Source organism: Protobothrops mucrosquamatus, unplaced genomic scaffold, assembly GCF_001527695.2.
Source record: "Protobothrops mucrosquamatus isolate PMUCROS unplaced genomic scaffold, P.Mucros_1.0 scaffold81, whole genome shotgun sequence".
In the NCBI taxonomy this organism is placed as follows: domain Eukaryota; kingdom Metazoa; phylum Chordata; class Lepidosauria; order Squamata; family Viperidae; genus Protobothrops; species Protobothrops mucrosquamatus.
In genome coordinates, this window is record NW_015386458.1 from 677,858 (window position 1) to 703,205 (window position 25,348).

Here is a 25,348-nt window from a genome sequence, read left to right on the forward strand (position 1 = left end):
TGCAGTGTCCCCAGGGTCAGGTGATCAAAACTCAAGTGCTTAGCAACTGACTCGTATTTACGACGGTTGCAATGTCCAGGGGGGTCACATGATCCCCTTTTGCGACCTTCTGACAAGCAAAGTCAATGGGGGAAGCCAGATTCACTTAACAACTGCAGTGATTCACTTAACAACTGTGGCAGGAAAGTTCGTAAAATGGGACAAAACTCACTTAAAAACTCACTTCTGCTTAGCAATACAAATCTGGCGCTCAATTGTGGTCGTACGTTCGAGGACTACCTGTACAGTGACCATCTGTTCCATGCTGTGTAGGAGGGCAGAGGCGGGGGGGGGAATGAGAGAGGCGGGAAGGGGGCAGCATTTGAACCCAAGGCAGGAAAAGCAAATTCCCACAGCCTCTTGCTTGGAAAATCTGGGGCTCAGAGTTTGGAGGGACCAAGTCAGGAACACGGCTTGGATCAAGGTGGATCCCCTCCTAAATGATCCCATGGGATTCCCTGAAAAACAGCAACCGGACTTCCAGAGGAGCCAATGCCGAGCAAGGCAGACACAAAATATTTCACTCCAAAACTGCTTTGTTATGCAAGGGAGTCGCCACTCTCAGTGACGGTCGTTAAGCGAGGACTACCATAGTATTTCTTCTTTTTTTCTTGTTTTGAGTAGGCAAGTACTGTATGGTTTCAACAAGCAGAGTGGTTTTTTTCAAGGAGAAAAGAAAAAAAATGTACGGAGGAGTGAAGGATGGAAACAGCTTCCTACGAAGGAGGCTGAGAGCTGGCAAGCCCCGGGGGAGCCTGCATTTCTCTCCTGAGTCTGGTTTTATTTGCTTAATGAGACTGTTTTTTTCTTTTTCTTAGAACTAATTTAAAAAAGAAAAGGTGTTTCATTTTGGAAGCCTCTTACTGGGCCAGGGGAGGCAGGAAACGATCCTTCCTTTCCTCCCCTCCCCCTACTTCCCTTCTCTTCTTCCTCCCTTCCCCTTCCTTCCTTCCTTCCTTTCTCTCTTTCCTCCCCTCCTCCTACTTCCCTTCCCTCCTTCCCCTCCCCTTCTCCCTTTTCTTCCTTCCTTCTTCCTCCCTTCCTTCCTTCCTCTCTTTCCTCCCCTACCCTTACTTTCCATTCCCTCCTTAATAATAATAATAATAATAATAATAATGATAAAGTTGGAAGAGACCTTGGAGGTCATCTAGTCCAACCCCCTGCTCAGGCAGGAAACCCTATACCATTTCAGACAAATGGCTGTCCAGTCTTTTCTTTAAAACTCCTTCCTACTTCCTTCCTTCCTTCCTTTCCCCCCTCCCCTCCCTTCCCCTTCCCTTCTTTTCCCTCCCTCGCTCCCTTCCCTCTCTTTGCCTCCCATCCCTCCCCTCCCCTCCCCTTCCCCTCTCCTCTCTCTCCTCCCCTCCCTCTCCTCCCCTTCCCTCCTCTCCCATCCCATCCCCTCCCTCCCTCCCATTCCCTTCTCCCCCTTCCTTCCTTCTCCTTTCACTCCCTTTCTTTCTTCTTCCCCCTCCCTCCCTCCCTTCTTTCTTTCCAGTTGCCTTCTTAGAACCATATTCCCAAGGAAGATACCTAAATGAATGCGTGTTTTTGGGTTGCAATCTCCATGTTCTTTGCCTGTTTGAACCACTTGTGTGTTCACACAACACAGAGGAGCTGATGCAGGACATTTCCTTCCTGTAAATAAATTGCAGCCATTGGAAAAAAAAATTGCAAGAACGTGATAAACAACTACTTTAAAAGAGTGGGAAGAGTGTACTCTGTTTAAGTTTTTTTTTTTAAATTAAAATTGAAATAATGTTGCCCTCCCCCCCCCCCCAAAAAAAAAAACTGAAAAAGAAAAATTACAGGAGAAAACCGTCAAGCTCCATAAATTGGGCGTGAAGTAGATTTGTTGTCTTAAAAACAAATATTTTTCCAAGGCAACCGTAAAGTTTTCTTGATATATGCAAAGGAACACATGCTAGGCAATGCCTATATATTGTGTCAATTGAGGAAGCTGCTAACATCTCCTGGAAGCGCGTGGGAATATGGCTTGACCCACCATGTGTTCAACTACGAACTGTCTCCATCTGTTCTACCAGGGTAGAATCTTATCAATAATCCAGATAATTTAAAAAAAAGGCACGGCCCTTTTAAAAGCCAGAGAACGTCCAAGAAAGAAACCACGTTTGCTGCAGACCAGTGTTTCTTCATCTTAGCAACTTTAAGATAGGTGGACTTCGACTCCCAGAATTCTCCAGCCAGCCAGTACCCAGATAAGCAGATATTAAGACCATTAAAACTAGGTTTCCATCAATCCTGGCAGGGCAAACTAGCATATATAAACAGAAAGCAAACACCACACACCCTTGCACTGATGGTGTTCCCCAGTTGGGTCATGAAATGTCTGCAAGGAAACAACTGTTGAAGGAAAAGTGTTCATCGTGGTCCAGTCCAAGCTGGGAATAATCAAAATGGAGACTGCTTTAGAAAGAAGGTTGCAGTTTATTGAAGAGGAGAGCCAGACAGGAAGATGGCTCTGGAAGAAAAAAGAGAGAGCACATGTAGGGAGTGGGTTTTTATACCTTCTTGGGCTTTTGTTTGGAGTTGTTGCCTGTTCCTGTTTGAAGCTTTGTATTTCCTGTGTCACGTATTCTGACCTGAGTCTGGTATCAGTGAGTTAATCCTATTATGCCCTATCTTAGAGTTTGGGTGGGGACTGTAGATTTTAGATGTCTTTGTCTTCCTAAGCTTCTAGCTCAGTGGTGCCGAACCTAAGGCACGGGTGCCAGAGGCGGCACTCGGAGCCCTCTCTGTGGGCACACATGCCGTTGCCCCAGCCTCACCTCCCCCCATGACCCCCTCCTCTCCAGCAAACCCCCTGAAGGAGAGTTGCCCCTGAGCAGGGCCCACGCGGAGCAGCGCACCCAAGGACATGGCAGCCAGGCAGCGTAGACAAGACTCTGCCCTCACACCCCGTCATGCACAGTTGATGCTGCAGGGCGCAGGCAGAGGGTGTGACCGCCATAGTGCTGCTGGGCTGCTTAGGTGATCTGCGGCGGGCCCTGGAGGCGGTGAGTGGGCTTGTGGGCAGGCAGGGTGGGGGATGGGGGGCGTAGTGGGGGTGGGGCAGGGGGTGGAGCAGGGCGGGGCCAGTTTTTGGGCACTCGGTCTCTAAAAGGTTTGCCATCACTGTTGTAGCTGGAAGGCTCCAATCTTCCTGAATGAATTATCACATCTGCATTTCTACAGAACTGGTTTCTGCTTGGGGGGAGGGAGACTTGGGGCTATTAAGAAAAAATGGGCATGCTTTTCTGCCTCTTTAAGATCCTTTGAGGAAATATAATATTCTGCCCTTTTAATATTTCCTTCTCTGGGGGGCTGACTTCCCACACAACCAAGTTCATAGAGCACCAAGAAACCTACAGCCCCTCCTCCTCCTCCTCCTCCTCCTCCTCCCAGCAAACTCCACTCCCTTCTAACCATGATGATCTTACCTAGTTGGATCATGAAACATCTGCAAGCAAAGAACCCCACTCAGAGAGTCTTAAAGACCCCACCGTCCAAAATTCAGATGCTTGGTGACTGACTCATATTTATGACGGTTGCAGTGTCCTGGGGGGGTCACGTGGACCCCTTTTGCGACATTCTGACAAGAAAAGTCAATGGGGAAGCCAGATTCACTTAACAACCACGTAACTAAGTTAACAACTGAGGCGATTCACTTAACAACTGTGGCACACAAGATCGTGAAATGGGACAAAATTCACTTAAATGTTTCGCTTAGCAACCCAAAAATTGAGGCTCAGTTTTGGTCGTAACCTGAGGACAACTTGTACCGGAAGACGAAATTATACAAATTAAACAAATCGTCGTAAGTGGAGGACGTACGGGACCGTTCCAGAGAAGAAAGTAGCAAGAATGAGGAGAACAGAAAAGAGAAATGATGTATAAAAAGAAAGAACATTTTAAAAAAAAAAATGACTGAGGGATTTTGAGATGTCCCTAGTTCTCCACATCACAGAATTTTCTTCAATTAAGACACTTTGATTATATCTTCCAATTTTGTCAGCAGCAAGATAAAAATAGCTCCTATGCTTTCTATAATCCGTATGCATCCCAGCTGAATAACAGCAAAAGGCATCCTGGATTCCTAATAACCTTTGTATTATAGAAGAATAAATGAGAGGTAAATGCGATTGCTAAAATACAATAAATCAAATACAATTGTTTCAGGTTAGGGATAATCTACAAGTAGAACTCAACTGAGAACAGTTCATTTAATGACTGTTCTAAGTTACAACAGCCCTGAAAAAAAGTGACTTGCGACCGTTTTTCCCCGTTGCAGCATCTCCCAAGGTCATGTGATCAAAATTCAGACCCTGGGAAACTGACTTGTATTTATGACGGTTGCAGAGTCCCGGGGTCATGTAATCCCCTTTTGTGACCTTGTTTCTAATTTAAACTTAACTGCAGGGATTCAGTTAACAACAGTGGCAGGAATGGTCATAAAAAGGGGCAAATTTCACTTAACCACCGTCTGCTTTAGTGACAGAAATTTTGGCCTCAATTGTGGCTATAAGTCGAAGTCTACCTGTATTGGTGTCTCATTTAAAAATAAGATATCCTAGAGTCAAAGTTCCTGACAGTGAAGACAATTAACCAGTGGAACAGCTTGCCACCAAAAATCGTGGGCGTTTCATCACTGGAGATTTTTAAAAGGCTAGACAGTCACTTGTCTGAGATGGTATAGGTTCTCCTGCTTGAGCAGGGGGCTGGACTAGAAGACCTCCAAGGTCCCTTCCAACTTTGTTATTCTGTTATTCTGCAATCTCTACCATTGGACCATACTACATGTCCATAGATAACCGTCATGAGATTCTCCAGAAAATATTTTCTTTGTTGGGGAGATTAACTCAAGATAAAATTGTCCCAAGTTCTTAGCCTGAGGCATGTAGTCCAGAAATATCTTCTATCAACTAGTAAATCTGACTTTTCTCCCCGGTCTAAGAGTCTACATAGACTCCAAAAGCTCAAGTCATTTGTTACTCTGATTTGTCTCCTTTTGTAGCTGTTATGATACATTTACATGGAGGGAAGCATGCAGTGGGGTACCTCAAGGCTCTTCCACATCTTCATCAATGATCTAGGTGAGAGGGTAGAAGGAGAACCCACCAGATTTACAGATGGCACTGAGTTCACCATGATTCAAAAAGATGTTGAGACTCTGGAAGGAGTGCAGAGAAGAGCAACAAAGATGATCAGGGGACTGGAGGCTGAAACATATAAAGTTGCTGGAATTGGGTATGTCTAATTTAATGAAGAGAAGGACGAGGGGGGACCTGATAGCAGTGTTCCAATATCTCAGGGACTGCCCCCCAAAAGAGGGAGTCAAGCTATCCTCCAAAGCACCTGAAGGCAGGACAAGAAGCAACGGGTGGAAACTAATCAAGGAGAGAAGCAACCTAGAACTAAGGAGAAATTTCCTAACAATGAGAACAATCAACCAGTGACTTGATTCCAGAAGTTGTGGGTGCTCCAACACTGGGCGTTTTTAAGAAAAGACCGGACAACCATTTGGATGAAATGGTATAGGATCTCCTGCTTGAGTAGGGGGTTGGACTAGAACAGTGATGGCGAACCTTTTAGAGACCGAGTGCCCAAACTGCAACCCAAAACCCACTTATGCATCGTCGTGTGCCGGGTGGGTGTGGGCAATTGGCTGGGCATGGCCCATTGGGTGGGCGTGGCTGCGGTAGTAATGGCAGACTGGGTGGGACTAAAAAGTTCAATCAATCAATTCCAACTTTGCAAGATCTTTTTTTCCCCCGCGAGAAGTTGAAATTGACTGATTGAACCTTTTTTTTTTTTGCACATGGTGGCAGAGGCCTAAAGCAAAAAGGTTTTATAAAACCCAGCTGAAGGCCTAGGACTGGGGCGATGGCATGCATGCCCACAGAGAGGGCTCTGAGTGGCACCTCTGGCAACCGTGCCATAGGTTCGCCACCACTAGACTAGAAGATCTATCTTTTAACACGCTATCTCCATATTCTATTATCTTCTGACCTTCAAAAAAGTAGGACTTTCCTACTGTAGGAGGACAGCACTCCTCCCCAGAGAAAGAAATATTTTGGGGAACATTAAAAAGCAGAATATTATATTTCCCAAAGTAATGGAGAAAGAAAATCTTAAAAGACAGAAACCAGCCCCCAGAAACCAGCCCCAGGACTTCTTCCCCAGACAGAGGCCAGGTCTGTAGAAATGCAGATTTGATAATCCTATTCAGAAAGGTTGGAGCCAGGAAGCTAGAAGCTGATGAGATTAGAAAGACAAAGACCACTAAAATCTACATACCTCACCCAAACTCTAAAGACATGACCTTTAGGACATAATAGGGTTAACCCACCACCACCAGAATACCAAAAGGACACATTCAAAAGCTCAGGTCAAAGTTCACGACACAGGAACAACTCCAAACAAAAGCTCAAGAAGGTATAAAAACCCACCACTCCCTGCTCCATGTGGTCAGTTTTCCACAGAGCCATCTTTCTGTCTGGCTTTCCTCTTCAATAAACTACAACCTTCTTTCTAAAGCAGTCTCCATGTTGTTTATTCCCGGCTTGGACTGGACCCTGATGAAGATTTTTCTTTCAACACTATGTTGGGAATATGTAATCCTGAGCTGGCCCACGTCTCATTATCGATGGTGAGAAGTTGCTGATGGACTATCTTGGTTTTCCCAACATGGCTTAGGAATTTGACAGCCAGCCCTATTTAGCTTTCATCCATCCAGTCAAGCATTCTTCCCACGAAACTTATCTTCCGAGAAACTTGGCCGTCTTCCGAGGCGGATTCAGATTCATGTCACCATGTGTGAAATCTGAAATATGTCCTGAATGGCAATGACCCCACACGTAGAAATCAGCCATTTGGGTCAGAAGAGATGGTTGAGTGCTTCCTTCAATCAGTCGCCAAGGAAACCAGAACAGATTCCAAACCTTTCTGGAAACCCTTTTGTGGAAATCATTTAGAGATTCCATTTTAGAGCATCGGTTTCTAATTTAACTTTTTGATAACGCCCGCACTTGAAAAGATGTGGGAACTGTAGAATTTGAAGCTGGTCCCGAATTGTGGCTTTTAGACAACACCCCAACCGAAAAGAAGTCCAATTAATCCTTTGCCTGAAAAAAATGTATTGATATTTAATTAATGTTCAAACCCTTCCCAGAACCAACCAAACAGAAGCAAGCAGCCCAGCCTTTAAATAAGTTAATTCATATTTGTATCTTAATGGAAACTAGCTAGGTTCCACGGTGGAGTTGATCTACATCTGCGGGGTCCTTGGTGATCTCTGAGCTTGGTGGTTTTCCTGCAGACGTTTCATTACCAAACTAGGCAACATCATCAGGAGTGGAAGGGAGGGGATATGTGGAGAGGAGGAGGAGGAGGAGGAGGAGGAGGAGGGGAGGGAGAAGAGGAAAACTGGAGTCCTTGATGCTCTTTGAGCTTGGTGGTTTTCTTGCAGACGTTTCATGACCCAACTAGGTAACATCATCAGGAGTGGAAGAGAAGGGGTATGTGGAGAGGAGGAGGAGGAGGAGGAGGAGGAGGAGGAGGAGGAGGAGGAGAAGGAGAAGGAAGACTGTGGGGTCCTTGGTGCTCTCTGAGCTTGGTGGTTTTCTTGCAGACGTTTCATGACCCAACTAGGTTACATCATCAATGTTTGTGAGTAAGGGGTTGCTCACGGAAAAAAGGGACTTATGACCGCTTTTCACATTTACAGCATACATTGCAAGCATCCCCATGGTCACGTGATCAAAATTCAAACGCTTGGCAACTGACTCATATTTATGATGGTTGCAGGATCATTTGATCCCCTTTTGCGACCTTCTGGCAAGCAAAGTCAATGGGGGAAGCCACATTCATTGTGACTAACTTAACAATGGCAGTGATTCACTTAACAGTCATAAAATGGAGTAAAACCCACTTAACAAATGTCTCACTTAGCCACAGAATTTTGGGGTTCGATTCTGGTTGTAAGTCGAGGACTATTGTATAATAAAAGTGGACTGGGATCATGTGATCCCCTTTTGTGACCTTCTGATGAGCAAAATCACTAGGGAAGCCACCGTGTGACTAACTTAACAACTGCAGGTCCTCACTTAGCAACTGTGGTAAGAAAGGCTGTAAAATGGGGCAAAATTCACTTAACTGATGTTTTGCTTAGCAACAGAAATTTTGGGGCTCAGGTTGTGATCCTATGCCCAGGACTACCTGTATACAGTTCCTTTGGAAGACGGTTTTAACTAACTCTGTTTGTGTTTACAGACCTTCTCCTTTGATATGTGGCTTAGGTTTGGGTAACCTATTTGGCAGTTTAAGGAAGTTTGAGTAAAGGTTTTTCCCCTATTCTCCATTTTTGCTTAATTAACTTAGTTTCAGCTTGACTGTCCATTATTTAACAGAATCCATTGTGGATTCTGTTCATGTTTAAGGGAAGATGGAGGCAATATAAAGAATAAAATATATATTCCCACACACTCAAACAAAATAGAAATTGGTTTTTAGTGTTTTCCCCCTGCAGGAAAGTGGAAACATCCGGGAAATTCTCCTGGGTGTAGCATGGGGTTTGTGCAACTAGTGATTGTCTATGTGAACTTTCTGGATGTAATTATCCAGCTTCCTCAAGGCTCTGAGGTCTGGCAATGTTTATCCTACAAAACAAAATTAAAGATTTTAAAAGTTATCTTATTTTCAAAAGAGACACCAATACAGGTAGTCCTCGACATAAGGAAGCTGTCAACGCTGCAAATACTGTATATTCTTGCTAAGCAAGACAGTTGTTAAGTGAGTTTTGTCCCATCTTACGACTTTTTCTGCCACCGTTGTTAAGTGAATGACTAAAACTAGGAGACTGGGAGCTCTAGTTCTGCCGTAGGCATGGAAGACGGCTGAATGACTTTGGGCCAATCACAAGGACAATGAGTAGTAGTCCCACCTTAGAAATGGTGACTTTGGGCCAATCACCAGGAGACAGTGAGTTCTAGTCCTACCTTAGCATGGAAGCTGGCTGGGTGACTTTGGACCAATCACCAGGAGACAGTGAGTTCTAATCCCGCCTTAGGCATGAAAGCCAGCTGGGTGATGTTGAGCCAATCACAAGGAGAGGGTGAGTTCTAGTCCCGCCTTAGACATGAAAGCCAGCTGGGTGACTTTGGATCAATCACCAGGAGACAGTGAGTTCTAATCCCGCCTTAGGCATGAAAGCCAGCTGGGTGACTTTGAGCCAATCACAAGGAGAGGGTGAGTTCTAGTCCTGCCTTAGACGTGAAAGCCAGCTGGGTGACTTTGGGTCAATCATCAGGAGACGGTGAGTTCTAGATCCGCCTTAGGCATAAAAGCCAAATGGGTGACTTTGGGTCAATCACAAGGATGGTGAGTTCAAGTCCCACCTTAGACATAAAAGCCAGCCGGATGATTTTGGACCAATTACCAGTAGACTCTGTTCTAGTTTCTCCTTAGGCATAAAATGTTGGGCCAGTCTCTTTTTTCTAGCCCAGCCCGGCCCAGCCCACCTCACAGGGTTGTTGTTATGGGGAAAATAGGAGGAGGAAGGAGTATTAGGCATGACTGCCCCTTTGAGTTACTTATAAAGTAATAAAGTGGGATAAACTTCTAATAAATAAATAAATAAATAAATAACTTTAAGTGAGGCTAGTTGGCATGCCACTCAGTGAACTACACGGTCTCATTGATTAAATTACGGTTTATTCTATCCTACAAATCCAGGCAATTGGGTTAATTCATCAAAGACGGTTCAGTTTTCAAATTATGCCAACGCAGCAGCCTATTAATCTTCCCCTTGTTGACGAAAGCCAACATATTCAAAAGCCAAGGTAGATATTAGCAGAAAAAAAAAGAATATTTTTTTTCCCCAATGAAGTCATCTGTTAATCAGGCAAAGTGGCTGAGAAGGGGAGAAGAATTTATTCTCTTTTTAGTGATTAATGCACTTCTCACATTCGAGTCTGTTAACATCTTCTCCCGATTGTCACCTATAAAAAAAAACAATTTCTGCCTTCTGGCAGGTTTCGAGGTGTCCTTTTTGGCCCCATTTCCTTAGAGAATATTCCAGACCAAAGGAGAACCTCTGTGAGGGTCAAAAAAATCAAAATGGCAGCCATACTTGTGCTTTCGAAGCCCCGTCCCTTTCTGTCTGTGTGGTGAATGGACATTAAAAAGAGGCGGGGTTTCAATGGTGTGATGCTAGGGGACATTTTGACCTCCCTAACACGCTGTTGGACGCAAAGGATCTTGGGAAAATGCCCTCGCTAATATGGGCAGTCCTCGATTTATAACCCACTCATTTAGTGACTGAAGTTTCAACGACACTGAAAAAAGTGACTTATGACCATTTTTCACATTTGCATCCGTTGCAACATCCCCGTGATCAAAGTTCAGATGCTTGGAAACTGACTCACATTTATGACGGTCGCAGAATCCCAGGGTCTCGTGATCCCCTTTTGCAACCTTCCGACAAGCAAAGTCAATGGGGAAGCCGGATTCACTTAACAACTGTGCGGCTCACTTTACAACTGCAGTGATTCACTTAATACTTGTGGAAAGAAAACACCATAAAATGGGGCAAAATTCACTTAACGTCTTGCTTAGCGATGGAAATTTTGGGCTGAGTTATGGTCGTAAGTTGAGGACTATTTATATTTAGTGTGCTGTTTTCAACATGCTTGAAGGACACTCTTAATTACTGCAGAATCATTGATACTTAACAGCTGCCCAAAGCTGTGACATTGGTGTTGTGGGTCCTGCCCAGTGTGTTTCTGGCTGCAATTCAAGGGTTGGATTTATCCTGTAAAGATGGCTTGATGCTGGCTTGATTCATGCCAGAATCAACCCATCTCCTACCATTATCTGGCAGAAATACAGGTAATCCTCAGTTTACAATCATAATTCAGCCTGGATTTATGGTCAATATATCATGATCACACATCACCTGGTTTTTCAACAATTTTTGTGGTGGTCGTTAAGCGAATGCTGTGTTAATTAAGTGAATCAATTTTTTTTTATCCAATGGACATTTTTGGCTGGAAACTACAAGTAAATGGCAGAAATGGCAAAAAACAAAAGTCACAAACTGAGATGTAGAAGGAATGGGCTTGAAAGACAGAAGGAAGGATTAGATAAGAGGGCTTTGAGCCCAGGCTAAGAAAGTAACTTGAGAAAACGTCACAGACAAGGTTAGAAAACATCTCAGACAAGCCCAGTTCACAGAAAATACAAGGAGGATCAGGGAACTACATTCAGACATGCAAGATGTTGGTACTGTGGCTTGTAAGAAAAGTAATTCTGGCCTATACAGTTAGTCCTCGACTTACGACCACAATTAAGCCCAAAATTTCTGTTGCTAAGCAAGATAGTTGTTAAGTAAGTTTTACTCCATTTTATCACCTTCCTTGCCATAGTTGTTAAGTGAATCACTGTGGTTAAGTTAGGAACATGGTTGTTAAGTGAATCAGGCTTCGGCAAGTGTGAAAAACAGTCCTAAGCCACTTTTTTCAGTGCTGTTGTGACTTCAAATGGTCACTAAACAAGCAGTTGTAAGTCAAGAACTACCTGTATAGTGTTGTGTTCTTGAAGAACATGATTGCAATGTGTTGTTTCTTCACAACTTAGCCTCTTGTCTGTCTTTCACAAGGCTGTGTTTGCCTCCTGCTGGAAAGAAACTATCATTGCAGTCAAACTCTGTTTAGTGGTGGTGCATCGCCCTCTAGTGACAAACATGGGTATCTCCGAGACCGCCTTCTGCCGCAGATTACCTCCCATCGACCGGTACGCTCCCACAGAGCGGGCCTCCTCAGGGTGCCGTCGGCCAAACAGTGTCGGCTGGCGACCCCCAGGGGGAGGGCCTTCTCTGTGGGAGCCCCCACCCTGTGGAATGAACTTCCCCCAGAGATCCGGATTATTCCGGATCTCCCCTCCNAGGGGGGGGGATTGTATAGGGATTTTAATAGGGATTTTATAACTTTTCTAAAAATAACAGGCTTATTTAATATATATTTTAATTGTTTTTAGATATTTATTGTATAGTTCCGTTTTTATTGCCTGTAAGCCGCCCTGAGTCCTTCGGGAGAAGGGCGGGATATAAATTAAAGTAATAATAATAATAATAATAATAATAACATAGATAGAGACCAGGATGTCTTTGATGATTGTAGCCAAAGATTCTTGCAGGAATTTATGGATGGGTAAGTTTATTACAATGTGAGATTTCCTATATTAAAACTCACAAAAGCATCCTGAATTGTACATATGTGTGAGTGTATAGATTCAGGTAAGGGAAAAAAAATAGCAAGGAGGTTAGAGAGAATCACTGAATGGCGGCATGTAAAATCTTGACAGTGACCGTGGATAAACAGTATACAGACAGTCCTTGATTTACAACCATTTGTTTAATGACAGTTCGAAGTTACAATGGCACTGAAAAAAGTGACATGATTGTTTTTCACACAACCGATGCAGCATCCCCATGGTAACGTGATCAGAATTTGCTTGGCAAGTGATTCATAGTTACGACGGTCGCCGTGTCCCGGCGTCACGTGATCCCCTTTTGCAACCTTCTGACTAGCAAAGTCAATGGGGGAAGCCAAATTCACTTAACAACCATGTGACTAAGTTAACAATTTCAGTGATTCACTTAACAACTGAAAGGCAGAAAGGTCATAAAATGGAGCAAAACTCCCTTAACCACTGTCTTGGGATCAGTCGTGGTCATAAGTTGAGGATCTACTGGTATTCACAATAGAGGTCTATGTTTGCTTGAAAGTCATCTCTGTAGCGGATTCAGAGTCCAGAATAAGTTGGACCATTTTCTTCGTCTCATTCTGAGAATTCCACCTTCTTGCCAGAATTAATTTGAATTTCCACTGTGCTTTAGATCACAGCTTCAAATATTCTGGCAAGAAGGTGGAATTCTCAGAATATTCTGTTCAAATATTCTGTTCAAATCCTCCCATCGAAGGGATTTGAATATTTAGTTTATCAATCAAAAGCAATGGAGTTGGATGGCCGAAAGTCCATGAAATTTTGAAATTGGTTCCCAGATGCCACGTTTGGCTTGATGCATCAAAGAAGCTGGAACTGTTTACAGGTAGTCCTTGATTTACGACCACAATGGAGCCCAACATTTCTGTTGCTAAGTGAGACAGCTGTTAAGTGAACTGCGTCCCATTTTATGACCTTTCTGCCTTTCAGTTATTAAGTGAATCACTCCTATTGTTAAGTTAGTAACAAGGTTGTTAAGTGAGCCTGACTTCCCCCATTGACTTTGTTTGTCAAAAGGTCGCAAAAGGGGATCACGTGACCCCGGGACACTGCGACCGTCATAAATATGAGTCAGTTGCCAAGCAGTCGAATCTTGATCACGCGACCATGGGGATGCTGCAAATATCGTAAGTGTGAAAAATGGTCCTAGGTTACTTTTTTCAGTGCTGCTGGAACTTCAAATGGTCACTAAACGAATGATTGTAAGTTGAGGACCAAATGTATAGAATAGAATAGAATAGAATAGAATAGAATAGAATAGAATAGAATAGAATAGAATAGCAGAGTTGGAAGGGAGCTTGCAGGTCATCTAGTCCAACCCCTGCTCAGGCAGGAAACTATACCATGTCAGACAAATGGCTGTCCAGTCTCTTCTTCAAAACTTCCAGTATTGGAGCAATCACAATTTCTGGAGGCAGGCTGTTCCACTGATTAACATACTGATTCATTTTGTGGAATTTTTCTTTTCTTTTTTTACAGTTTTAATGTGAGGGTGAAAGTTCATTCTCCGAGCTTGTGGGTTGGTTTCCAAACATTTCGTTACGAGGCTAGGTAACATCTTCGGTGGAGTTTGGGGGGTGTCAGTTTCAGTGTTCTTCTGTATGTAAGGGTTTAAGGCAGTGATGGAGAACCTTTTAGAGACCGAGTGCCCAAACTGCAACCCAAAACCCACTTATTTATCTCCAGATGCCAGGTGGGCGTGGTCCACTGGATGGGCGTGGCTGTGGTGGTCATGGCAGATTGGGTGGGTGTGGCCAAGGTGGGCGTGGTCCCCTCAATGTTGATCGTGGGGAGGGACGCCTGTGGGGGCCGGGCAGGGTTGGGGGAGATCCAGGGAGTCTCTGGCAGGTGGGGCGGTGGGCAGGAGACTCATCCTGTGGGATGAGGCAAGATAAGGCGAGGCAGGGCAGGGGTGCCATTGTCGCAGGGCGAGGCAGGGGCCGGGGCAGCTGCTGCCTGACACCATCAGCCCCCACACACAGAGGCCAGCGAGCGCATGGCAGCCGACAGTGTCTGTCAGCAGCTCTGCAGCCTGCCGACAGCGGTTCAGAGAAGCTGCCTCTGAGCTGGACGCTGAGGAGGTGATGCAGTGGGTCGTGCCCAGGAAAAGGAGAGCATGCGAGGCCAGGAGGGATGGGACGGGGGGAGGGAAACCAGCCATGCTGGGATGCATCCGGCCACGTGGGACCTTGGTGACTTAGCGGGCAGCTGGTTGAAGAGGGACGGTTGCCATCTCCGGGGCAACGGCACGCGTGCCCACAGAGAGGCCTCTGAGTGCCGCCTCTGGCCCGCGTGCCATTGGTTCTCCACCACTGGTTTAAGGTGTGGGTGTATCGAGTGAGCGCCTTGTGATGGGTCAGGTGTGAGTCACCAGTGAGAATCTTGTGATGGGTCTTGTGATGGGGAGGTTACACCAGGTAACCTGGTGGGAGGGGGGCTTGAGTGGGTGGGTTGAGGGTCGTCGCTGTCTCTGATTGGCTGTGCGGCTGATTTGGATTCTGAGGGGTTGGTATTTTAAATTGTTTTAAAAGATGGCTTTTAGGAGATTTTTTAAGAGATGGCTCCTAGGGCGTTGCGATGACGATTCCGCCTGGTTTTGATGTATAAAACATGTGGAGCGTCCATCCTGGCTACCATCTTGACTTCTTTCACCAAGCATGATGGATATACCCAGGGCCATCTTGACGTGTGTGTTTGCGTGTGTGTGTGTGTGTGTGCGTGTGTGTGTGCGTGTCCCTGGGAGGTGATTGGCCATCTAGTCCAGAATGGCAATCTATCAGCCAATCTGAAAAGCAGAAGAAATGGAAGCTTCTGGTGAAGATGTTTAGGTCAGGTGACCTAAAACTGCCTTCTGATTGGTTCAGATGACTACATAGAGAGAGTGTGTGATCTATCTTTTCTTTCTTTTTCTTTCTTTCTTTCTTTCTTTTTTTCTTTCTTTCTTTCTTTCTACCTTCTGTTTGGTTGAAATGACTATATATGGAGAGAGTGCATTATCAATGTGGTCTGTTTTTATTTTCCAAATTTCCTTAGAAAAACTATCTTTTGCCTAAATGCAGATGTGTTTTAATTCCCAGAATTTTCAGCAATTGTGTCTGGCTGTGCTCCAAGCACATCTGGAGGATATAAGTTAAGGAAGAGTGCTACATTTTTGACACCAGGATCACATAAAGTAGAAAAACAGAATAACAGAGTTGGAAGGGACCTTGGAGGTCTTCTAGTCCAACCCAGTATACCATTTCAAATAGCTGTTCAATTTCTTCTTTAAAACCTCTATTGATGAAGCACCTACAACTTCTGGAGGCAGATAGTTCCACTGGTTAATTGTTCTCGCTGTCAGGAAATTTCTCCTTAGTTCCAGGTTGCTTCTCCTCCATGATTAATTTCCATCTGTTGCTTCTTGTCCTGCCTTCAGGTGCTTTGGACCTGAAGGCAGGACAAGGGTGGACCCCCCCCTCTTCTTTGTGGCAGCCCCTCAAAATCTGGATGACTGCTGTCATGTCACTCCTAGTTCTTCTTTTTGCACTAGACTAGACATGCCCAATTCCTGCAACTGTTCTCCATATAGAATAACAGAGAATAACAGAGTTGGAAGGGACCTTGGAGGTCTTCTAGTCCAACCCACTGCTCAAGCAGGAACCAACCCCTAAACCATTTCAGACAAAATATGTTTTAGCCTCCAGTCCCCTAATCAGCTTTGTTGCTCTTCTCTGCATTCTTTCTGGAGTCTCAGAATAACCTTTTTTTTTTTTTAAGGAAACACAGTTTGTCAAGCTCAGGTAGTCCTTGACCTATAACTGGTCACTCAGTTATGACCGCCCTGAAAAAGGGAGCATGACCTGGGTCTGAAATTCTGACAATCACCACCATCCCACGAAGACATAACCACTCTTTATGGACATTTATAATGTCCTATAGTCAAGTGAGCGTGTTTACGTGTCTATGATCAAATGAGTGTCTTTCAGTTTTGCTGAAAACTATGTGTTACTTCTGATTTCTGGCAAAACCCCATCTATAGTGAATCATTGATTCATTTAACCATCATGGCAATTCTTTTATGACTTCCATATTTGTCTAATAACCACCCCCCAAAAAAGTCATTTTGTTTACGACTAACCATTGTAATGGGCAAGCTTCATTACAGTCGTAACTCAAGGATTACCCGGGGTTATTTTCAGACTACAAAGTCAAGAAAAAATGAAGTTTTGTATAAGTAAACAAGAAAGGAACATTGTCTTTGAATTAAGTGGCTTAGAAATATAATCGACATGCAGATAATCCCTCTGTTTTGAGAATTGTTTAAAAAAACATCCAAGACTGTGTCACAACAAATATTTTATTCTCAATATCCTTGTTATAATTACACTTGCTTTTTTTTAATAACATAGATCTTCAAACTCGAAAAGATAGTTCACAGTGAAAAAGAAGAAGAAGAAGAAACAGAACACATTTTCAACGCAAAAGAGTTATTTACATCAGCTTTAGAAGCAAATCTTGGCTATTAGATCTGACAAAGAAGAAAAAAAAGAGATGCTTGACTCATTCATTCAGCATATTACATTCATTTTGTTGGACAATCAAGAGAAAACAAACATAACGAAATAATTTTGTGCAGGAGAGCAACTGTGAACTTTTCCCACAACCACAAAAAAATTATTAAAACGGGTTCAAAAATATCCGTCCGCAGGATCTTAAGTCAGTTACTCCAAAGTAAATCCACTTCCCCAGTGGGCTTACTCTAAAGCAATTTGGCACAGTATTATTAATTACAGATCATCCTCAACTTGCAACAGTTAATTTAGCGACTTTTCGAAATGACAACGGCACTGAAAAAAGCGAGTTATGACCGTTTTTCACACTTACGACCGTTGCAGCACCCCCAGGGTCATGTGATCAAAATTCGGACGCTTGGCAACTGACTCGTATTTATGACGGTTGCAGAGTCCTGGAGCCATGTGACCGACTTTTGCGACCTTCTGACAAGCAAAGTCAATGGGGGAAGCCAGATTCGCTTAATGACTGTGTCATAAGTCCCTTTTTTCAATGCTTTGAACAGTCTACTAAATGAATGGTTGTAAACTGAGGACTGTATTCCTCTGTTTTGTCCATTTTCTCTTAATTTGTAAGAGGTGTTTTAAAATGCATTCCCCCTAAAGCATGATATCTGACCGTCTGTATTTCTTGCTACAATTTTGTACAGGCATTTTAGCTGAGGATTATGCCACAAAATTGGAAATAACTTTCAGTCTGCCAGGAAGGGTCCCCAGTTTCATGCTGTCCCACCCAACTATTTTAATTTCGGGACTGTTGAGGTCCTTGGTGATCTCGGAGCTTGGTGGTTTTCTTGCAGATGTTTCGTTACCCACCTAGGTGAGGTCGTCAGGGCAAGAAAGATGTGAAGTTTGCTCTCTGTTTATGTACAAGTGGCTTGCCCTCCCAGTGTTAGTGGAGATTGATTTTCTCCTTAAGATATTGTTTTCTGCTGGATGGTTTATCTGGTGTTAATCCCTGCTTATCTGGCCTTTTCTTTCTGTGGGATCCTCCTCCATGGTCTTTAAAAGAAGGGAAGAGAGGGAGGGAGGAAGAAAGAGAGGAAGAAAGGAAGGAGGGGAGGGGAAGAAAGGCAGGAAGGGAAGAAGGGAGGGAGGAAGGAAGGGGAGAAGAGGGGAAGTAGAGGAGAGGAGGAGAGGGGAGGGGAGCAGAGGAGAGGGAAAAGAGGATAGGACGGAGGGAGGAAGAATGGAAAGAAAGAAAGAAAAAGAAGGAAAGAAAAAGAAAGAAAGAAAGAGAAGGAAGGAAGGAAAGAAAGAAAGAAGGAAGGAAGGAAGGAAGGAAAGAAAGAAAGAAAGAAAGAAAGAAAGAAAGAAAGAAAGAAAGAAAGAAAGAAAGAAAAGAGGGGGAGAGGGCAGAGAAAAGAGGGGAAGAAATAAGTGAGGAGAGGAGAGGAGAGAGGAGAAAGAGGAAGGAATGAAGGGAGGGAGGGATGAAAGAGAGAGAGAGAGAAGAAGGAAAGAAAGAAAGGGGAAAGCAGGGGAAGAATAGGGAAGGGAAGAGAGAGGAAATGAGAGGGGAAGGAGGGAGGGTGGGGGCAAGGAAGGAAGAAAAGGGAAGGAAGGAGGGAGGGAGGGATGAAGGAAGGAAGGAAGGAAAGAAGGAAGGAAGGAAGGAAGGAAGGAAGGAGATGCACAATAGAGGAATAAATGCAGCCTATCAAAGCATTGGTACTGATAGCTTTGCCAAGGATTGCTCAGGCACCCAGCCTGTCCAGCATTCAAATCCTCATTTTTACGGCAGCTTCTACACCAAATATACAAATGAGTTTGAGTGCAAAAGCCAAAATGAAAAGCTCGGCTGCAGTTTATATAAGGCGAAATAAGTTGCTTCCAACAGAGAAACTCTTGAGGCCCACACGGGAGAACCAGAGAATTAGATGACAGTGGTTACATGCCGTTTTATCCTCTCCTCCTTGACACAGGCAGTCCTCGACTTACAACAGTTCATTCAGTGACCGTTCAAAGTTACAACAGCACTGAAAAAAATGACTTATTTCTGGGTTGTTTTTTTTTTTCAAATTTACGGCCACTGCAGCATCCCCAAGGTCACGTGGTCCATATTCGGACGCTGGGCAACTGACTCGTATTTATGACAGTCGCAGCGTCCCGGGGATGTGTGTCACGTGATCCCATTTTGGGACCTTCTGACAAGCAAAGTCAATGGGGGAAGCCAGATTCACATAACAACTGTGTTAGCAACTTGACAGCTGCAGTGATTCACTTAACAACTATGGCAGAAAAGTCCGTAAAATGGGGGCAAAATTTACTTAGCCAATGTTTTGCTTAACCACAGAAATTTTGGGCTCAATTGTGGTCGTAAGTCAAGGACTACTTGTAGTAGAAAGCACCCCAAAGCCGCAGGGTGGAAAGAACAGGTGCAAAGAAGCTCACGCTGTTATGCCATGTGTAGGAAGCATCTTAAGATTCTTCCCTTTTCCCTTCCCCAAACTTTTTATTAAACAGAATTTCTTCCATTTCTGAGCTGCGGTGAGCAATTATTTTCTTACTATGTTAACAAAATAGGAGGTGTCCCCTTTAAGGTAGACACACACACACACACACACACACATATGGACACACGCACATATCACACTGATTAGAGAGGACTGTGAAACATGGAGGAGAGACTCATGCAGCCCACGAAACATCACAAAAGTCCTCGGGAGATGTCGTGCGTTGCACAAAAGCCTCAAGAAAAAACAATAACAACAACAACAACAACAACAACAACCAGACATTGGTTGAGTTCAGCTGAAGCAGCTACACATTAGAAGAAGCTCTGAATGGAAGGTGAGTTCCTTCCTTCCTTCCAAGACTTAATAAAAATGAATATTTCCTCTGCCCTCTTTTTTTCCTAGTAGTAATGGCTAATGGTAGAAAATGCCACAGCTGCATACAATGGGGGGAGGGAGGGAGGGAGGGAGGAAGGAAGGAAGGGAGGGAGGGAAGAAAAAGGGAGGGAGAGAGAAAGGAGGGAGGGAGATTAGTTGGGAGGAAGGAAGAAAGGAAGGAGAAAGAAAAGAGAAAAGAAATGAAAAAAAGAAAAGGAAGAAGGGGAAAGGGAAAGGGAGGGAGAAAAAAAGGGAGGAAGGAAGGAAGGAAAGGTAGAAAAGAAGGAAAGAAGGAAGGGAAGGAAGAAAAAGGGAGGGAGAGAAGAAGGAAAGAGAGAGATTGATTGGGAGAGAGGAAGGAAGGAGAAAATAAGGAAGGTAGGAAGGAAGAAAGGAAAGAACGAACGAAAGAAAGGAAGGAAGGAAGGAAGGAAGGAAGGAAGGAAGGAAGGAAAAAAGAAACGAAAAGAAAGGGATGAAGGGAGAGAGAAAGGAAGGGAGAAAGGAAGAGAGGGAGGAAGGAAGGAAAGGATGGAGAAAGAGAAAAAGGAAGGGAAAGGAAGAGAAAAAGAAAGAGAAGGAAGGAAGGAAGGAAATAGAAAGAGAGGGGGGAAAGGAGGAAGGAAGGAAGGAATAAAAGAAAGAAAAGAAGGAAGAAAAGGAAGGAAGGGAGGGCAGTTGGCTCTCTTAAGACCTCCTCCAACTACATAACCCATCTGCCCTTTTGGGGTGAACCTTGCCTTGACAACACCCCCCACCCACCTTTTGAAAGTCAACCCAAATCAGCCCTTCAAAATCCCTCCCCTCACTCTATTTTCTGTGACTCGGTAGTCATGTTAAGGGGTCGCATCAGAGGTTTGAAAAAAAAAAAGATATTTCTGCAATTAATCGGCACTTAATGTGCGGAAATACATATTATCTATCTCCATATTAGTTCTATTATTTAAAAAAAAAACAAGAAAGAAAAAAAAAGTCTCCAAAAATATAACTCTATTGTACAGAGATGGCCGTTTTAGGAGATTCACAGCTTAAGAAAAAAATAATAATTCAGATTTTTTCCCAGAAGAGGGAAAAATCTGAGACCCTCCACTCGTAGGGTTGGGGGTTTTCCATCTGAGGAATGAGGTGATTATGGTGGTCTCAACCAATTCTGGTAGGGTCCATCTCTGCACCCACAATGCCCACCACCAATGGGGGTCACCCCGTGGCTCAGTGTTTGCATGACGTTCTCGGTCCCGTAAGAGGACACCGATGGTCCAAGATGGTGGGGTCAGAAGTGTTTGGACGTGAGGCACAGACAACCCAACTTCATGAGATGTTAACTCATGGCCCTCATCTTGGAGGACCCAAAATTTTGTCAGTGGTACCAGGGAAATGAAGAATGGAAGGCAATGGGAGGGTTTGAACTCTTGGGACAAAGGGTGGATTGAGGTGGCCCTGGTCTGGAGAACCTCGTTCCTCTAGATGGAACCACTTTGTGGATCTTCTCTTCCACCCATCAGAGATGACAAAGCTTCAGAACTCCCAAAACTTTCCATCAAAGGGAGGTGGATTTGTTTTTGTTTTTGTTTAAAAAGGCAGATGGACGTAACAGCCCAAACGCTACCCTACTTAGGACTAATTTTTGTGGTGTCCAAAGTAGGGTTCGTCGTTCTTTCTCTCTTTGGGAGGGCGTGGTGGGAGACGACGCGGGGGTCTTACGGGCTCATGTGGCCAGGTTCTCGGCGTTGACGCTGGACATCCGGATCTGTGAACTGCTCTTACTCAAGATAGACAGTTGAGTCCCCCCGTTGACGCCGCTGCTTGCCAGGGAGGGATGGCGGTGTTTGAAATCCACAGCAAAATAACGGTTGACTTTCCAGCTCCGCCATTTTCTTTTGATTTCGGATTGCACCTTGAGGGAGAAACTTTAAGAGGTCATTTTTTTTTTAATGTACTCGGACACCGGGGGCACATGATGCTCATACACACTTTCAAAATGTAAGAAGAAAAAGATGTCGGGTTGTTGAGCCGGAGGTTTGCAGAAGGATCTAAGGAGGAGGAGGAGGACAGAGGGGAGACCTCTGATGGAGCTCCTCAGGCTGGTTGAATCCCCGCCCTCAAACTGGAGTGAACTGGGGAAGGAAGGGTTGACCCATGGAAGACGATATTTATAACTCAGGGTTTAACTGTGGGATCCTTGGTGGTCTCTGAGCTTGGGGGGTTTCTTTGCAGATGTTTCATGACTCAACTAGGTAACCTCATCAGTGCTAGAAGGGAGTTAATGGGGTTTGTGGCGAGGAGGAGGAGGAGGAGGAGGAGGAGGAGGAAGAAGAAGAGGAAATAGACTGTGGGGTCTTTGGTGCTCTCTTAGCTTGGTGGTTTTCTTGCCGATATTTCATGACCCAACTAGGGGACATCATCAGTGCTACTGGAGAAGCCAGAACTTCACTCTCTTCTAGCACTGATGATGTTATCTAATCGGGTCATGAAACGTCTGCAAGAAAACCACCCAGCTCAGAGACCACTAAGGATCCCACAGTCGTCTTCCTCCTCCTCCTCCTCCTCCTCCTCCTCCTCCTCCTCCTGCTTCTCCTCGTCCTCCCCTTCCTCCTCCTCCTCCTCTGCTCTGCAAACCCACACCCTTCTAACACTGATGATATTACCTAGTTGGGTAATGAGACATCTTCAAGAAAACAACCAAGCTCAGAAAGCATTGAGTCCCTCTCCTTCTCCTCTCCTCCTCCTCCTCCTCCTCCTCCTCCTCCTCCTCCTCCTCCACAAGCTACTGGCCAATAGGTGGTGGAACAGGCTGGTTAGTGCGCGCACATGTGCGCATGCGCTCACATCCCCACTTGCACAGGCACCGATGCTGCTATGAAAATGGGGTGCCGTGTGGTGAAAATGGGGCAGTGCAAGTGTCATGTGTGCGTTAGCAGTACCCCATTTGCGTTGCACATGCTCACAACCCCATTTGTGTGAGCGCATGTGCACACACGTAAAATGCTCCCCCCTCCCTTTCCCTCCAGTCAGCCAAGGTTGGAGACCTCTGCTCCACCCCATCAAGCCTACCACCCTGGATCCTTCTGCAAACCTGAATTCATCTCCACACCATCCATTCACCTGACCCCCATGAGTCTCTATCAAAGATGAGGTCTGAGTGCGGTTATAGGTAGTCCTCGACTTACAACCCATTTGTTTAGTGGCCGTTTGAACTTACAACGGTACTGAAAAAAAATATATCTCAGGTAGAGGATGGGAGTGGAAGCCTCAATGACTCTCAGAAGGAGCATTAACGATCAGATGACTGCAAGGAATATAAATCCTTCTCCACCATTCAGTCAGAAGTGGGGAAGCTGCTTGGATGAGAAGCGAAAGTCCAGTCGCCTCTTAAAAAAACACCCAGGGGATCCCCTCCAAAAGAAACATGGAGGGGATGAATTACATGTGAATTGCGTGCCACACAGGGTTCTCGCAGGGAAAAATAGGAAGAGGAAACCAAATTTATTTCGAAGCAGGGTATCACTCTCACAAATGATAACAGGGTGCCCAAAAAAAACCCCACCTCAACACCATTTTCACCAGGATCCAGAGTAAACAGGGGTGCTTTGATGCTAACACAGGTAGTCCTCAACCTACGACCAAAATCGAACCCAAAATTTCTATTGCTAAGCGAGACACTTGTTAAGTGATTTTTGCTCCAGTTTATGACCTTTTTTTTGCCCCGGTGGTTAAGTGAATCAACTGCAGTTGTTAAGTGAGTCACAGGGTTGTTAAGCGAATCTGGCTTCCCCATTGATTTTGCTCCTCAGAAGGTCACAGAAGGGGATCACGTGACCCCAGGGCGGTGCAACTGTCATTAGTACAGGCCAGTTGCCAAGCCTCTGGATGCTGATTATGTGACTCTAGGGATGCTGCAACGGGTTGTAAATGTGAAAAACGGTCATAAGTTGCTTTTTTTCAGTGCCGTTGTAATGTTGAACGGTCACTAAGTGAAATGTTGTGACTTGAGAACTACCTGTATTGACAGAGGGAGAAATGTTAGCTTGAATTGGACTCTGTCTAATGCAGTCTTTTTTTTTTAAACTCTGCGAAGGGTGGACTTCAACTCCCAGATTCCCTCAGCCAGCATGCTTCTCATTCCAGACACAGCTGTGTGTGTGTGTGTGTGTGTGTGTGTGTGTGTGTGTGTGTGTCATAGTAATGGGCAAGGATTTCCCCCACCACTCCCGATCTAGGCTTTCCTTTTTCACACAGGAACAAAGAGGCAGTCCTCGGCTTACGACCACTTTGGGAGCAGAATTTCAAGGCAAAGTGGCTGTTAAATGAGTCACAATCAATTTTATGCCTTTTTTTTTTTGCTATAGTTATTCAGTTATGCCAGGGGTCTTCAAACTTGGCCCTTTTATGACTTGTGGACTTCAACTCCCAGAATTCCTGGCTGAGGAATTCTGGGAGTTGAAGTCCACAAGTCATAAAAGGGCCAAGTGTGAAGACCCCTGCTTGTGGACTTCAACTCCCAGAATTCCTCAGCCAGGCATGCTGGCTGAGGAATTCTGGGAGTTGAAGTCCACAAGTCATAAAAGGGCCAAGTGTGAAGACCCCTGAGTTATGCAATTGTTAAGTCAATCATGAGATCATTAACTGAATCCAGTTTCTCCCATGGTTGGAAGCCAGCTGGGAAGGTGACAAACAGTGATCACATGACCCCAGGATGCTGCAACCGTCATAAATACATGCCAGTTGCCAAGCATCCAAATTTGGATCGCATGATTCTGGGGATGTCTTTGACTTATGACTGCAAATGGGACAAAAGCTTCCGTTGACAAGCAAAGTTCTTGTTAAGTGAATCATACCTGAATTGACAACCTTCCTGACACAGTTTTTAAGCAAATTCACTGCAGTTGTTAAGTTAATCATAGGGTCACTAAATGAATCCAGCTTCCCCCACTGACAGTGCTTGTTGGAGAGTAGCCAATGGTGATCACATGACCCTGGAATTATGCCAAGTGTCCAAATTGTGATCACTTGATTGTGGAGAATGCTACAACGGTGGTAGGTGCGAGGACCAGTCACAAGCCCCTTTTTTCAGCACCGTTGTCATTTCGAACAGTTGCTAAACCCATAATTGTAAATCGAGGACTACCTGGAATTACAAAGCTAGCATTTCAAAACACCATCAACATTTTCTTAAAAAAAATAAAAAAAATCTCACCTCCCCATTCAAAAAGCAGTAGAGCACAGCCACCACAAAACCCTGAAATAGAAACAAAAGACATTTTTTTGGGGGGGGATAGCGAAAACTGACAGCCATTATTCATTGATGTGAACTCTGTACTTAATATGGACGTGGCGGGAAATATTCTTGGTTGCATTTTCAAGCAATCCTGATCTGTCTTCAGTTCCTGGAGAGACTGGGAACTTTTCTTTAAGAGAATAACAGAAATGGAAGGGACCTTGGAGGTCTTCTAGTCCAACCCCCTATTCAAAGCAGGAAACCCTATACCAGGAGTCTTCAAACTTGGCCCTTTTATGACTCGTGGACTTCAACTCCCAGAATTCCTCAGCCAGGCACGTGTGCCTGGCTGAGGAATTCTGGGAGTTGAAGTCCACGAGTCATAAAAGGGCCAAGTTTGAAGACCCCCTGCCAAATGGCTGTCCAAT

General features: G+C 44.6%; 1 protein-coding gene across 1 annotated transcript in view; it reads right to left on the bottom strand.

Moving 5' to 3' along the window:
* Positions 1-21,410: 21,410 nt before the first annotated feature.
* ADCYAP1R1 (ADCYAP receptor type I) overlaps positions 21,411-25,348 on the bottom strand; it is a 42,351-nt gene continuing 38,413 nt past the window's right edge. Inside the window, exons 14-15 of the mRNA XM_029283429.1 lie at positions 24,900-24,941; positions 21,411-21,599 (exon numbers count right to left, since the gene is read on the bottom strand). Coding sequence (XP_029139262.1) covers positions 21,411-21,599; positions 24,900-24,941 — 231 coding nt within the window. The remainder of the gene's footprint in view (positions 21,600-24,899; positions 24,942-25,348) is intronic.